The sequence below is a fragment of the Mus caroli genome, unplaced genomic scaffold (assembly GCF_978045245.1).
Source record: "Mus caroli unplaced genomic scaffold, Mus_caroli_1 scaffold_20, whole genome shotgun sequence".
In the NCBI taxonomy this organism is placed as follows: Eukaryota; Metazoa; Chordata; class Mammalia; order Rodentia; family Muridae; genus Mus; species Mus caroli.
Genome location: NW_028227275.1, coordinates 44,785,789 through 44,800,015, shown reverse-complemented (window position 1 = coordinate 44,800,015; position 14,227 = coordinate 44,785,789). Strand labels below are relative to the sequence as shown.

The 14,227-nt window shown below is 40.9% G+C and overlaps 1 protein-coding gene across 1 annotated transcript in view; it reads left to right on the top strand.

The window, feature by feature from the left end:
• LOC110285306 (guanine nucleotide-binding protein G(q) subunit alpha) overlaps positions 1–14,227 on the top strand; it is a 252,470-nt gene that overhangs the window by 199,140 nt on the left and 39,103 nt on the right. The window contains exons 4-5 of the mRNA XM_021151368.3: positions 2,774–2,902; positions 5,616–5,745. Of these exons, the coding sequence (XP_021007027.2) occupies positions 2,774–2,902; positions 5,616–5,745 (259 nt within the window). The remainder of the gene's footprint in view (positions 1–2,773; positions 2,903–5,615; positions 5,746–14,227) is intronic.

Here is a 14,227-nt window from a genome sequence, read left to right as displayed (position 1 = left end):
ACCCAGCCCTCTGCTTAATCAATGAGTCATGTCTGTAGTCTGCATGGAACATTTTAAATGACTATTTCCCTGTCATGATGGTGACAGTATTGAAGTAGAACAAAACTTGGCAAACAACAAATGTTCAGTGTCAGTAGTTGTTATCTACATGAGCTGTACAAAGGATGAAGAGGAAAGAGAGTGGTACCCTATGCACAGAGATGCCACTGTCCGTTTTATAGGGTGGCTGCTGAGCCTTTGCAAGTGACTTTCCAGTTGCAGGTATGTATCCTGACTCCATGTGGCATACATAGTTTTGGGGAAGTTATTGCACTTTTTCCTGATGGGAGAGATGCTGTCAGCACAGTTGAATAGATAAATTCCCACTTTGTGTACTGATTTTTAATATCATCCCTGGAAAACATACATTTGTGCTTGAAATGGTGCTAGCATTGGGTACTCTTGGTTCATCTTTAAGAAACAAAACCATATTTCCCTCATTCCTAGGCTGCCATAGAACCGTGTACACAAGAATTAATAGCCCTCTTTTGTGACCTCTCTGTGTGTGACCTCTCTTTGTATGTGTGTGCGTGCATGTGTGTGTGTGTGTGTGTGTGTGTGTGTGTGCGTGTGTGTGCGCGCACGTGCGCGCGCACGAATGCATGCACATGCACGCTCTTGAGTGCATGGTCATAACTAGAATGGAAGCATATTTCTTAGTTTCATTTTTATCTTGCCACTGTAAATGCAAACTTCTTTGATTTCTCTGAAATTTCTGAGTTCTTGCATATAAAATGATGGTCACATACATTTTAGAATATAAGCTTGAAATTTTCAAATCAAGGATCTGATAAATTAGAAAGTTGTATTTGTTCAGAATAGCTTCTTGCTTTTGTATCTGATAAGGGCCACAGTATCTGTAGAGGAGATATAGTTCTTCTACAGAGAATTCCCAGCATGTTAATCCATTAGGTGGCTCTAGGACTATGCCAGGATTCTCTAAAATATAGCTTTACAGTTGTATTCTCCAAGCACCCCCTTTGGTCCCGAGCCAGTTTTATAATAATTGAAGGTAAGAAGCGAGCTCTTACTGGTCAGTAGAGAGCTGTTTCTGGCTGCAGAAGTGTTGATGTGTCTGGAAGACGGCCCTGGAGTATGAACTTGAAGGACTGATACGCTTCCCACAGGGCAGTGATTTTACTTCCACATTAATGCCGGACTTTACTGCTGTGAGTTCATGAATCATAGAGGCGTAACACACACTTCCCTTGTAACATTTCGTTTCACATTTGAGTCTCATTCATCAAGAAACTCCAGTAATAAGAATAACATGCTAAAAGCTTTAATGCTTAAACTGAGTCTCTGTATAGGAATCAGAGTCGTCAGCCGAGGAGTTTTGTAATTTCTGAGTTGTAACTACCATGAACACCAAACATTCAAACTCACTGGATCTTGTTTGTGGTCCTTACCAGCTGAAGGTTTGGTTCCTTCCAGTTCTGTTAATGGCTCCACCTTTTTTCTGCCTCTTCCTCACAGGTTAGTCACTTTGTGGCCATGCCCTTTGAAGCCATCCCTGTGTTTCATCATTTCCAGGGCCAGGAGAATATAGTTTCTCTTTGAAATGATGGCAGTGCTTCTCAGAACAGTCACCTCTACCTGGCTGTCACCAGACCTGTCAAATGTCACCATTTGTGACATTACAATTTATGTCCTACACTTTAAGATCCTGGAAAGTGAATGGGATAGGTTTTGGGAAGGACAGAATCATACTGATGGTGAAGTGTAATTGCCAGGGGTCAGGTTTGCCAGTGATGACACAAGTCAGTTTCTTGGTACCAACTGGAAAGCTCTGTGCCCTGATTAAGGCGGTGATTACACAGATTCCTATATGTGGCAAAACTTCATAGACTCTGTGTCACAAACACACACACTCATATGTGTAATATATGGACGAATACACATAACTAAGGTCTGTTACGAAGCCGACTGCTCTTCCGAAGGTCCCAAGTTCAAATCCCAGCAACCACATGGTGGCTCATAACCATCTGTAAAAAAAAAAGAAGATGCTATCACTAAGGGGAAGCCAACTGAAAGATTTATACAAGGAATTCTCTGTGATAAATCGAAGTTTCTTGTAAGTCTAAAATTATTTCAACAAAAAATACAATGTTTGATTCTCCCCACCCCGTGGAAATGCGTAAGTATCATGGTCAGATACATAAAAGTTAGGGTAGGTGACTCTAAAAGAAGAGCATCTGACATTAGACATTATTGTTATCATAACTTAAAATCTCATGGCTTTTCATGAATAACAAATGACTTGGGCTTTGGACATAATTAAAGACATGGTATGATGCTGTCTGTCTTCTCAGGGGAATGAGGAAACTTCATTCCAGGAAAAGCCTGCTGTCTGCAAACAACAGAGAAGATAAATCCCGACCTTACACTCAGCTTTATTATATGGTTGTTTATGCAAATTTACTTTGTATAAATAGTTTAAAACTTTAACTCTTGATTCACCAGCCAAGCCTGATAAACAAATAGATTTTAGGAGACTCACTGCGGTTTCTTACCAGCTCTCCCTTCTTTTACATGAGTTCAGCTGCTGAGGAAATGGGAATGTGGTAAGTAGGTGACGGGGTGGAGAGCCTTTCTCTGAGCAGGGGAAGTGTGGCCTTGCCTGCTTCCTAGCCTGTCACCTTACAAACTTTCCTTTTTCTCTGCGACTCAGTTTTTGCCCTTTCTATGGGATTAGAGTGATGGTAACTGACATTCTCTTGTCTTCCTCTTCCAGCTATCTGAATGACTTGGACCGTGTAGCCGACCCTTCCTATCTGCCTACACAACAAGACGTGCTTAGAGTTCGAGTCCCCACTACAGGGATCATCGAATACCCCTTTGACTTACAAAGTGTCATTTTCAGGTAGTAACTGAGTTCATTAACACCTTTAAACCCATCAGCTTTGCACAGAGTATCGTTCATCCCATTTTAAAAAAAAAAGATTCTGGAATTTTCATTTCCATTTAAATCCACAGAAAATTAGTTGCTGGTAGTATATCACATTTACTCAAACTGTATATTAGACAGGAACTACCATGCATGCCTGCCATTGAAAACTTCCATATCGATATTTTCTCCAGGTTGTCTGGTACCAATGCAGAATTTCTCAGTATCAGTAAAAAGGTGTGCTGGTTTGTTTTGTTTTGTTTTGTTTTGTTTTGTTTTAACACAACAAAATGCTTAAGAGTTTTCAAAATTCATGATTTTAAAAGTAGGGTAATTAACTTAATATAAATTGATATGGCAAAACAAAATGGAAATGTATTATTCCCCTGCTCACTGCCGCTGTTTGTATTGATACTTCAACTGACCCACTTTTTAAGGAGAGAAAAACAGTACATTTTCACTTTGCTATTTCAGAGTCACTTAATTATACTTTTAGTCGGAGTATAAACCACTTACCTGGAGCTTTGAGGAAAGGACCCACGAGTCTATGCCTTTGACTTGAATGTTGAATTGACTCTCCAGAGCCTCCTCACTGAGGGTGGGCCTGTGCTTGAGGCTGTGAGACACCTCTTCTGTGGCCCCCCTGCCTCATGCCTCTGCCATGGGGCTCAGTTTGACATGTGCTATGCTGTTCCTGCCAAAAAACCTTTTTTCTTGTCTTGTCTTGTCTTGTCTTGTCTTGTCTTGTCTTGTCTTGTCTTGTCTTGTCTCTCTATTCATTCTTTGCACCTGTGGTGTAATCTTACCCCCACATAATGCTCAAAAGCACATGGCTGTGAAGTAGGTAACACTTTAGAAATACTCGGAAGCCTCTGATTCTTAATTCTGTGATGGGTCTATTAAGATGACCACCAAGGCTCCTGAGGCCAGCATTCTGACTTACATATTTTGAGCTTATAACATCTGGATATCCGGATTTACTTACTTTTACTACCATTTTACAGAAAATTTTCAAAAACACATAATACAGTCCTTGACGATTTTCACGTCTTGGTTGATTTGCAATCTCAAACACTGATGAGTATTTCATTATACTCTTGACACATTTTGTTGTTGTTCAACACACTAGTGTTAAAGCATACTTTTTGGCACTACAGTGAAAGTAGACTTTATTGTCTAGTTTCTGGCCCTCCTCAGAGGCATAGCACTGAGTGCCTGAAGCAGACTTCCTCGAATAGAACTTCCTTGTGAAATGAGTAGCCCCTTTCCACTCAGTGGTGCTGGGGTGGGTCAGCATCTTTATATCTGATGCCCAGCACTCACAGAACTCTTGGACCTACTGGTTGGCCTCTTGGGTCTCACTTTTGTACCTTTACAGCCTTTTAGAAATGGTGGTGAGAATGATCCTTGACTTCGGGTCCGGAGAGATGCCTTGGTCAATAAAGTGCTTTCTTTGTGGATCCCATGATCCACATAAAATTCCAGATGTGGTGTCCTATCCCATAAGCTAAGGTCTGGAAGTAGAAGGTGCAAACCAGAAAGGTCCCTGGGGCTCCTTGGGCACCCAGGGAAGCCAATTGATGAACTCCAGGTTCAGTGAGAGATCCTATCTTAAAACACGGTGACAAGGACAAGAGGAGACTCCTGATAGTCATCCTCGGTCCTCCACACAAACATGCACACTTGTGCTGCACACACCCACGAACGCACACGGAGAAATGTGCAAAACAGAAAAGCAGAAGGTCTTTGAGTTCTTCTGTAGACTTAATGTGGAGAGTCAGGAAAACACCCTGAGCAGACACTCTGTTCTGTGGATTGGTAAAGAGCACTGCTTTCTCACTTGCATACTAACTTTCTTATTTTCTGAGACTCCTTTCCTCTGAATGTTGGATACATTTGTCAAGGTTTGGGTTCAGCAATTTGGAGAAGCTGATTTAGTGTCACACACATCTCCACGTCCTTCTTGGTGTCAATGCTGGTATCTGAGGATAACCAGGTACAGTGTGGATGCGTTAAAAGCAGACCAGGAAAATAGTTCAGATGATGCCCCTGTGTGGCACTGTAGAACATTTTCATGTCATACACCACACTTCATTTCCAGCAGGGTGGCAAGTTGGTTTGGGCACTAGGCTAATTGTTCCATTGCTGCCAGATATCATTGGAAATGTCAAATTATTACCAATATTGAAAGAAGAAAAAGCCCCAAATTCTTATCCTATGGGCAGAAGCATAAGCAGGCTTTGTTTACATTTAGTACCCTCTGTGTATGGAAATGCATGGCATCTTGTATCCTTTAAATGTGTCCATGACCATGCCTGGCCTCCTCCAGTACCATGTGAGGGTCCTCACTCTGACACCTAGGAAAGGAAAGGGAAGTTTATTATTTGTTATTGGACTGAAGATAAAAAACAATGTTTGCCTTTGTTGTGTATAATTTAGTAAAATATCATTACATAGTTAATAATTTTCATACATATCTACATAACATCCGGGTAACCACAGCAGTTTCTGTGTCTACCGTGCCTTATTTCTGTCAAGTAGCAGATAATTATTATATAGTCAATATTAATTAGTTGAGTTAGATGCCACTGTCTTTAAAGTAGTGTGTTTTCCCTAGTTTGTAAGTAGTATTTATATGTATATTCTTGATTTTTTTAAGTTATTAATATAAATGTTGTTAACCTTGCAGAATGGTCGATGTAGGGGGCCAAAGATCAGAGAGAAGAAAATGGATACACTGCTTTGAAAATGTCACCTCCATCATGTTTCTAGTAGCGCTTAGCGAATATGATCAAGTTCTTGTGGAGTCAGACAATGAGGTAAGTACTCTTTGGATGGATGGTGATTGATCATGTTATCACTGGATAGAAATAAATGACGAAATTCATGTCTTTAGTTCTTATAGGTATTTATTTGGTGTGTTTACATACATACAACAGTGCACACATGAATATCACAGGGCAGCCTGTGGGAGAGGCTGTAGGGATGGAACTCAGGTTCCCAGGCTTGGCTCCAGGCACTTCTCCCCACTGAGCTCGCTTACTAATGTGGATGATTTTAAGTAATCATGAATAACCCTGCAAAACCAACCCACAGTACTCTCAGAATGGCAGGCTTCTCCTTCAGGAATGTGAGCAGGTCTGCATGCTTGGATCTGAGCAGAGCCTGTTTGATACGGCCACACTATGCAGAGGTTTTGAAAATGAAAACATGGAAATCTCTAAGAGAATCACAAGATTGTCTCCTAGCCTCCCTTGCAGGATAGGACCTGGGAGATTTGTGTGAGTCACCCTGTTTTGTTTTGTTTTCCTTTTGTTTAAAACAATGTTTGTATGATGGGTGGGTAAGCAGAACGTTCATTTGGCAGATGTGAATAACTTTGTAACTGGCTTCAAAATCAGTTCATTGTGGAACCTTGTAGTGTCTTGGTGTTTCTGCCTATCTGCTGCTAGTAAGTAGTCTACTGACTGAGCAGGGAGTTACTTGGGAACTGTTCTTCATAACTCTGTCTGGAAAGCTGGCTCTGGATCATGACTCGTCTCTGTTCAGGGAAAGTTTAACAGGTGCCAATATGGATTTTGAGGGTGATAGAGGTTTATGAATCAGTTGACTCTGGAAGATAATAAGAGGAATAGGAAACAACCTTTTAGCTAAAGTTCAGAGGATGTGTGTGAATGGCGGTGCAATCGGTAATCACATCAGAGCTTGCAGATGGATAGACTCATGCCTACTAAGTAAAGGTGGAAACACAGGGAAGGAACTGAAAAACCCCAGCAATTGGTGACTAATATCTGCCCTGTCAGAATTTTCTGTCTTTAAAGTATATAAGAATTCGTGCCTTCTTGGTCTTTTTAAGATAGTGCTATTGTTTTGTTGTTTTGTTTTTGTTTTTGTTTTTCTGGTCTTACTAGTCTCATTACAGTTTATACCCAGTATGCAGAGGTTTGCAACAATTAATGAGCTGAGGCCTATTAACCAGCCATTGGCCCCTTAGCTGAAATGCAAAGCGCCTACAAGCATAGTAAAATGTATAGCTATCAGCTATCAAAATGTGAGCTGGGCAGTTGCCTTTGGAATTTTTACTGTTATATCTCTCTATTTCTGTTTTTTAAATCTATTCTTGTGCCTACTTGTTGTTCCATAATTCTTGGAGACTGTATTTTTACTATATTGCACACTTCAGATATTGTAAAGAGTCGATTGTTTCACTACTGTGACATGAGGGCCGGATGACAAAACAAACACAAAGCCGGAAAAATTCACATCGAGAAGCTTAAAAAGTACACCTGCTTTTTTCTCAGAATAGGGCACATGGACCAAAGACAGTAAGACTTACTGTGTAGATCTTAGTTCTTATAGTCAGTGTGCTAGCCACTAAAATAAAATCCGCCTGTGTTATCTACATAGAAGATAGAAGAAACATATCATTTCATTCTTATTCTTTCATACTAGCAAGGGTAAGATCAGTGTCCACCTGTATACATTTTATACTCAGTAAATATGCTGTATCTATGAAGATCTGCATATTGTGACTTAATGGCAAGCAGTTTACCACTTTGAAATTATCTAAATATCAAAGAAGTCAATTCTCTAAATAACCTGTCAGCTAAATCTCACACAACAGTCAGGTTCATTGTTTACATCGTCATAGATTTCACCTGATCTTACAGTAGAAATCTATTTGTGGTTTGTAGGTATAAAAGTATATTAGTTCAGTCACATTTCTTATCAGACATCTTCAAATTTCTACCAGTAAATTATTCAGTATGTAATAACATAGCCCAGTTCATTTGGTTCATAAGATGATATACTGTGCCACAGATTAAAGTGATAAAGCTTCTTTATCCATTTGCTTTCTATTGCTATGACAAACACCATGACCACCAACACCTTGAGGAGGAAAGGGCTTATTTTATGTTACAGTTTATAGTCAATCATGAAAGGCAGTCGGAGCAGGAGCATGGAGGCAGGAGCTGAAGCAAGAGACAGAGGCGATGTGCTGCCTACTGACTTGTTCTCCATGGCTTGCTCAGCATGCTTGCTTATGCCACTGTCCAGGGGTGGTATCACCCAGAATGGGGCTGGGCCATTTCTACACATCAATCTTTAATCTAGAAAATGCCCACAGGCCAATCTGATGAAGGCATTTTCTCAGATGACCAGAGCTTGTGTAACCTGGACACACTGTCAGTTTCACCGTTAGATTTCTTAATTCTGTGAGGTAGGTCATACCCACTTTGGAGCTTTTTCTCAGGCCTGCCTTCATCTGAGCTTCATCAAGCACTGAACTGATCCTTAAGCACAACAGGAAAGTACTGCCCACAGCCAGCAGCCAGCCCTGAGCAGGGCACACTCTCAGAAGCACGTGTCATATTGGAGGGATCTCTTTTATGTTCAGTTGTTGTAAAGCATGCAGATGCCATTACTTCCAATTTCTTAAACTGCTAAAGTAATCCAGAACTACAGAATTCTAGTTTCTGAAACTAGAATTCTGGTTTGGGTGGGACAAAACAAGAATAAATTCCTGACCGTTTGTTCTTGGTCTGAAAGTGTGCTGCTCACAACTTTAAGTCAAAGCAGACTTGACTGTGCCTACCTTGGTATATATTTGTGAGAAAAATCTAGGAGTGAATCCTGACCGCCTTTCTGTCCTGCAGAACTGTGGAAAATGCACTCTAGACCACAAACAACGTAGCTAAGACATACTGTAGAGGCTGGGGAGCTAATTTGTGTGCTAAACTCCATGAAGACATCAGCTCAGGTGGATACAGGCAGATCCCTGGGGCTTTGTAGCCACCTAGGCCAACACTGTTTGGCAAGCTCCAGACCTGTGAGAGAACCTACCTCTCCTCCCAACCCCCTGCAAAAGGTAGCTAGCTGGTAAGTGCACGAGTACACAGGGATGCAGGGATACAGGGGAGAATGTTCCAGATTATTTCCTTTTACTTGTCTTTTAGTTATGTATAAACATTGCGTATTACTCTCTGCAGTTTTGCACAGATCTACTTTTGAGTGTGCAGAGTCTCAGCCTTCCTATTGTTTGGGGGAATGAATGTCTTTCTCTTTTGTCTCCAAATAAGGAAATAAGCATGAACCAGTGGGCTAGACAAGCAAGGTTGTAGTGCTGCGCTGCGTTCTGACTTCTCTTCCTCTCGTATTTCCCTGTGTTAACATACCAGCAAGCAGCCAACTATTCGGCTGTAATCCTTTCATGGACACATCATTTCAGAGCCTCTGAAAGCCCAGAACAAGAAGATAGCCAGCATGTATCACTGTGTGTTCAAACTAAGCTTTCAGTCTTTGTGTTTAAACTAGCTTTCCGGTCTGTGACTGAGCATGGTGCCTTCACCATGATCCTTGCTAATGTGCACATCTAACTGACTAGTCCTTTTGGCTTGGTCATGGTGATTTACAGTATTTTCTGTATTGGGTTTGTTTTGCTTTGCTTTGCTTTTAGTGTCAAGGTACTTGCCCCACACCTAACCCAGGCCTTCCTAATATCAAGATGGATTTCCCAGAATTAGTTCTCATAGACATCTGTCCTTCAAGCTAAATCTGGAGTTGATACATTAAAAGACAGAGCAGACATCTTTAATACAATTGCATTTATACCTCTTTAAAACCTGCCAAACTGTTTCCTGTGCATTATGACAGGGATTATAGCTTTGGCCAAGACACTGTTTCTGGGTTTGCAACCCAAAGAAAGAAGAGATGGGCTGTCACAGCTAAGAGGATGGAGACAGAGTAAGAATTCTCCTTTCATGGTGTTGAAATACCTCCCCTGGACCTCTGAGTCCTTATCACATTTACAGACAGTACTGAGCAAATACAGCACAGTTCCCCCAACAGTTCAGAATGTCTCTGTGTTAATTGGATCTAGTCTAGGATATGCCTTTGGTTGGATATACTTCAGTACTGTGTGTGTGTGTGTGTGTGTGTGTGTGTGTGTGTGTGTGTGTGTGTGTATGGGAGAGAGAGAGAGAGAGAGAGAGAGAGAGAGAGAGAGAGAGAGAGAGAGAGAGATTGAAACCAAAGTCTAAACATTATCATTTTTTTCCCTGCTCTGAAAATTCTGAGTAGGTTTTTTGGGAATTTTCCTGGCTGGGCTCTGATCACACACTGGATAGTTTTTAAACTTTTTATTGGTTCTTAATCAGATCTTATGCTTGGTTCACTTAGCTTGGTTCATGATGTGATGAACAAGGACTTCACTTCTGGTGTCGGACCCTGTCTTAGTCAGGGTCTCTATTCCTGCACAAACATCATGACCAAGAAGCAAGTTGGGGAGGAAAGGGTTTATTGGGCTTACACTTCCATGCTGCTGTTCATCACCAAAGGAAGTCAGGCCTGGAACTCAAGCAGGTCAGAAAGCAGGAGCTGATGCAGAGGCCATGGAGGGATGTTCTTTACTGGCTTGCTTCCCCTGGCTTGCTCAGCCTGCTCTCTTATAGAACCCAAGACTACCAGCCCAGAGATGGTCCCACCCACAAGGGGCCTTTCCCCCTTGATCACTAATTGAGAAAATACCTTACAGCTGGATCTCATGGAGGCATTTCCTCAACTGAAGCTCCTTTCTCTGTGGTAACTCCAGCTGTGTCAAGTTGACACAAAACTAGCCAGTACAGACCCCTCCCTCGGGCTTCACTCCTCTCTTCCTTTTCAGCAGCTTGTCTGTTGTTTATTCTTGTTCTCCACCCTTGAGCTTCTCTGCTCTTCTGTTTCCTCATTGTTCTCCTTCTCAGTCTCTTCTCCTTGCTCCTCTTTAGTAAGCAGAACCCAGAGCCTTGTGGCTTCTACCAGTGAGCAGCATCCCAGCCATGAGAAAGATGTTTCTGATCACCATATATGACCTTGAGCCAAAGGCCTATAGTTATACTAATAAAAGTGTTAACCATAAAGTCACCTATCAGTTCTTCATTAATTTATTTCTGCTTATTTAATTGTAAAATGTACAATTATGATCATATGATCCTCTTGCCTCTGACTCCTGAGTGTTTGAGGTCCAGGTGCATATCACTAAGAATATGGGTTTTTTTGTTTTGTTTTTAAATAAAGGAAGGGAAAAAAAGGAACATCCTAATATTTCTTGTGGATCTACACATGTACCCAGTTGTTGAGCATTTGTCTGATACAGGCATGGCCATGGCTTCAAGCTTTACACCAGGAGAAAACTGAACATACGATTCTGTGCCAATATTATTGTTCATGACACTGAACAATTCTTGTCACCTGGTATTTTTCTGTGTTTAGATATACAAATAGTTGCCACAGTGTTGCAGCTGCCCATGGTCACAGTCACATCTGAGCTTATCATCGCAGAGCTCTGCTGTGCCCCATAGTATGGGTGTGTGGTGGACTGCACCACCTAGGTTCATGCTATTGTTCATACAACACAGAAATTTCCTAGCAAGACAATTCTCAGACTGCATTTCCTCCACTAAATACCACAGAACTATTTCTCTTTGTCCCCATGGAAGACTAGAGCCAGGTGAAGTTGGTTTTTCATCCTCCATTCCAGACTGATTAGCCTCTGACAAAGCCCCAATGGCTTAAGTTAATGATTTATTTCTCAAGGACACCTGACATATTTATAATGTCTTCCCTGTCATCTCTTAAGTGGGGAGATTTACAAGCCTGATTACGGTGTTTATTATATAGAATTGATACACATGATCTGTATTATAGATGTGACTGAAGATTAAATTGAAATTATTAGCAGGGATTATCTCTAAGTTGCTGGAGTTTGGTAGTGTGTGTGGGTATATATATAAATTTTATATTTTATTCATTTACATTTATATTCCCCCATGAAAAATATATCATATATTGTATAGATTAACCATATCATTGAAATTTTTTAATGAAATTATTTTTAGTGTTACCTATTAAAATGATTAAATAAAAATAACCCTTTAAGGCTATTTTGAGTTTTTCTTATTGTTTTCAACGAGAAAACATGGCGATACACATGGATGGAGAAGTTACTACAGATGTCTCGTCCAAGCTTAGTATACTGAAATGTCTTCAAAACTGAGACACCTTAAAATAGTAGGGCTAGAGAGATGGCTCAGCACTTACGATCACAGAGTATTAGAGGACCCAGGTTCAATTCCAAGCACTCATAGAGGCTCTTAACCCTGCTTGTCTGTCACTCTAATCTCGGCAGATCTAGTGCCTTCTTCTGGCCTTCCAGGGCACTGAACAAATGTGGTACACACACATAAACAGGCCGAACAGCCATAGACACATAAATGAATGAATAAACAAATAAAATTATGCAGATCAAGGAGTTCCCTGGAGTGTTCCGTGGAGTAAGGGAGACAGCTGATGAATGCAGGATTTGGGCCAGCACTTGTTGTCCATCTTAGATGAAACCGTTTCAGAGCTGTAGCCCAGTGTTACAGATTGCCCAATGAAATGCCTGGGTCCAACTCACTAGAGTCTAGACAGTTTTCGCCATCTGGGGTCTTCAGTGCCATCTACTTCTTCCTTTTGTTTGGAAGAACTTACCTTGTAACAGGAAATCTACATTCTATAAAACTTAAAGCTATTGCTTATTCTCTTCTCCATAGTAATAATAGCATGTGTGTATGTCCAGGTGTGCTGTTTAATAGTTCAGGTTGCCTGAAGCCCCCCTGGTTGGCACAGGGCTGGGTGATATAACTGCCCCTTTCAGGGTTTCTTTTATTGCCTTGATTGAATATATTACAGTGACATTATCTATAAAGAAAAGCAATGGAATTTTAGGCTTTTTTTAAAAACTAAAACAATATGAGGTGTCACTTAAAAAACAAAAGAAAACGAACAGAAACCCTAGGAATAGTCTAGGGAGATGGCTCAGAAGGTGAGAGCAAGCATGCGGACCTGAGTTTAGATGTCCAGCATCTACATAAAAAGCCAGGTGCATACCTACAGCGTCGGTGTTGTGGGGCAGAGACAGGAGGCTCTGCAGAGTTCTTGCTGTCAGATTAGTCTAAACGATGAACTTCCAGTTCTGTGAGAGACACTGTCTCTAGCAATAGGGAGAAAATGATGGAGACCCATGACATCCTGCTCTAACTTGCCCATGGCCACTGGGCTCTCACACCTGTACAATCACATGTACGCAGCACACATATACATACACACAGCAGTAAGACAGACATTTGGACACTTAGGATGTTGTACTTCTGAACTGTCCCTGACTAAGGAACAGAGAAGTAGAAAGAACCCAATTGCCCTGGTTGAGACAAAGCTCCACCCACAGGCTGAGTGATCTCTAACAGTTACTTTCTCTGTGTTAACAATTTTAATGTAAGCACCTAAGATATTGGGTAGTTTTTCTATTGTTGGGAGGAAATGCATTCAGAAACAACCAAAGGACAGAGGTTTTCAAAGGCAGAAGGTGTGATGGGGTTCATGGTGGGGAGAACATGTGGTAGATTCCCCGTGGTACTAGACCAGAGAATCATGTAGACAGGAGAAGGATATAGAAGTCTGCTTCAACACCCAGACCCCACTTCTTAAGGGGCCCGCTCTCTTCAGAATAGAACCACAAGCTGGCAACTGGGAGTCCAAAAATGAGCCTGTGGGGGCCGTCGCAGATTCAAACTGTAACAATGATGCTATTTGTCTTTTGTTGTAGGGAATATTAAAATAGGTAATAGAAAAACTGCCTAGAACACATAAATATCAAGTACATGATAGCTCACATCATCAATAATTTTAATGGAGAAATTGATACAACTTCCATCCGTAAACATCACCTGCTAATTTAGTTTTAAGAGAGTTTTCTCATTCAATAGATTTAAGCATTTACTATGTAAGATTCAGGTATGAGAAAAACACTGTATGAAGGCCAAAAACATGAAAATCTTTGTGTTAGAAAATTCCTTCCAAGCTAACAGAACAGAAGGTAGAAATATACACCAAAATGGAAAATACTAAAAACAAGACAGCTTTTAAAATGCAATTACTTAATAACAAAATGTTTGGTACTTCTTTTTTTAATATAAATTTTTGTGATTTTATTTATCTTCATGCATATGGTGGTTTGTCTTTGCACTGTGTGCATGCGTTGCCTGTGGAGACCAGAAGAGGGCATCAAATCCCCTGGAATCGGAGTTTGAGATGACTGGGAGCTGCCCAGTAGGTCTCAAGAATTGAATCCAGGGTCTTCTGGATGATCAGCCATATCTCCAGCTCAATTTTTCATATTTTGTTTTGGGGAATTTCATACATAATTACTGTATTTACATCAATCATCATTGCAGAGGTGACTCCTCTCCTCTTCCCCTCCAACGCTTCCTACACACACACACG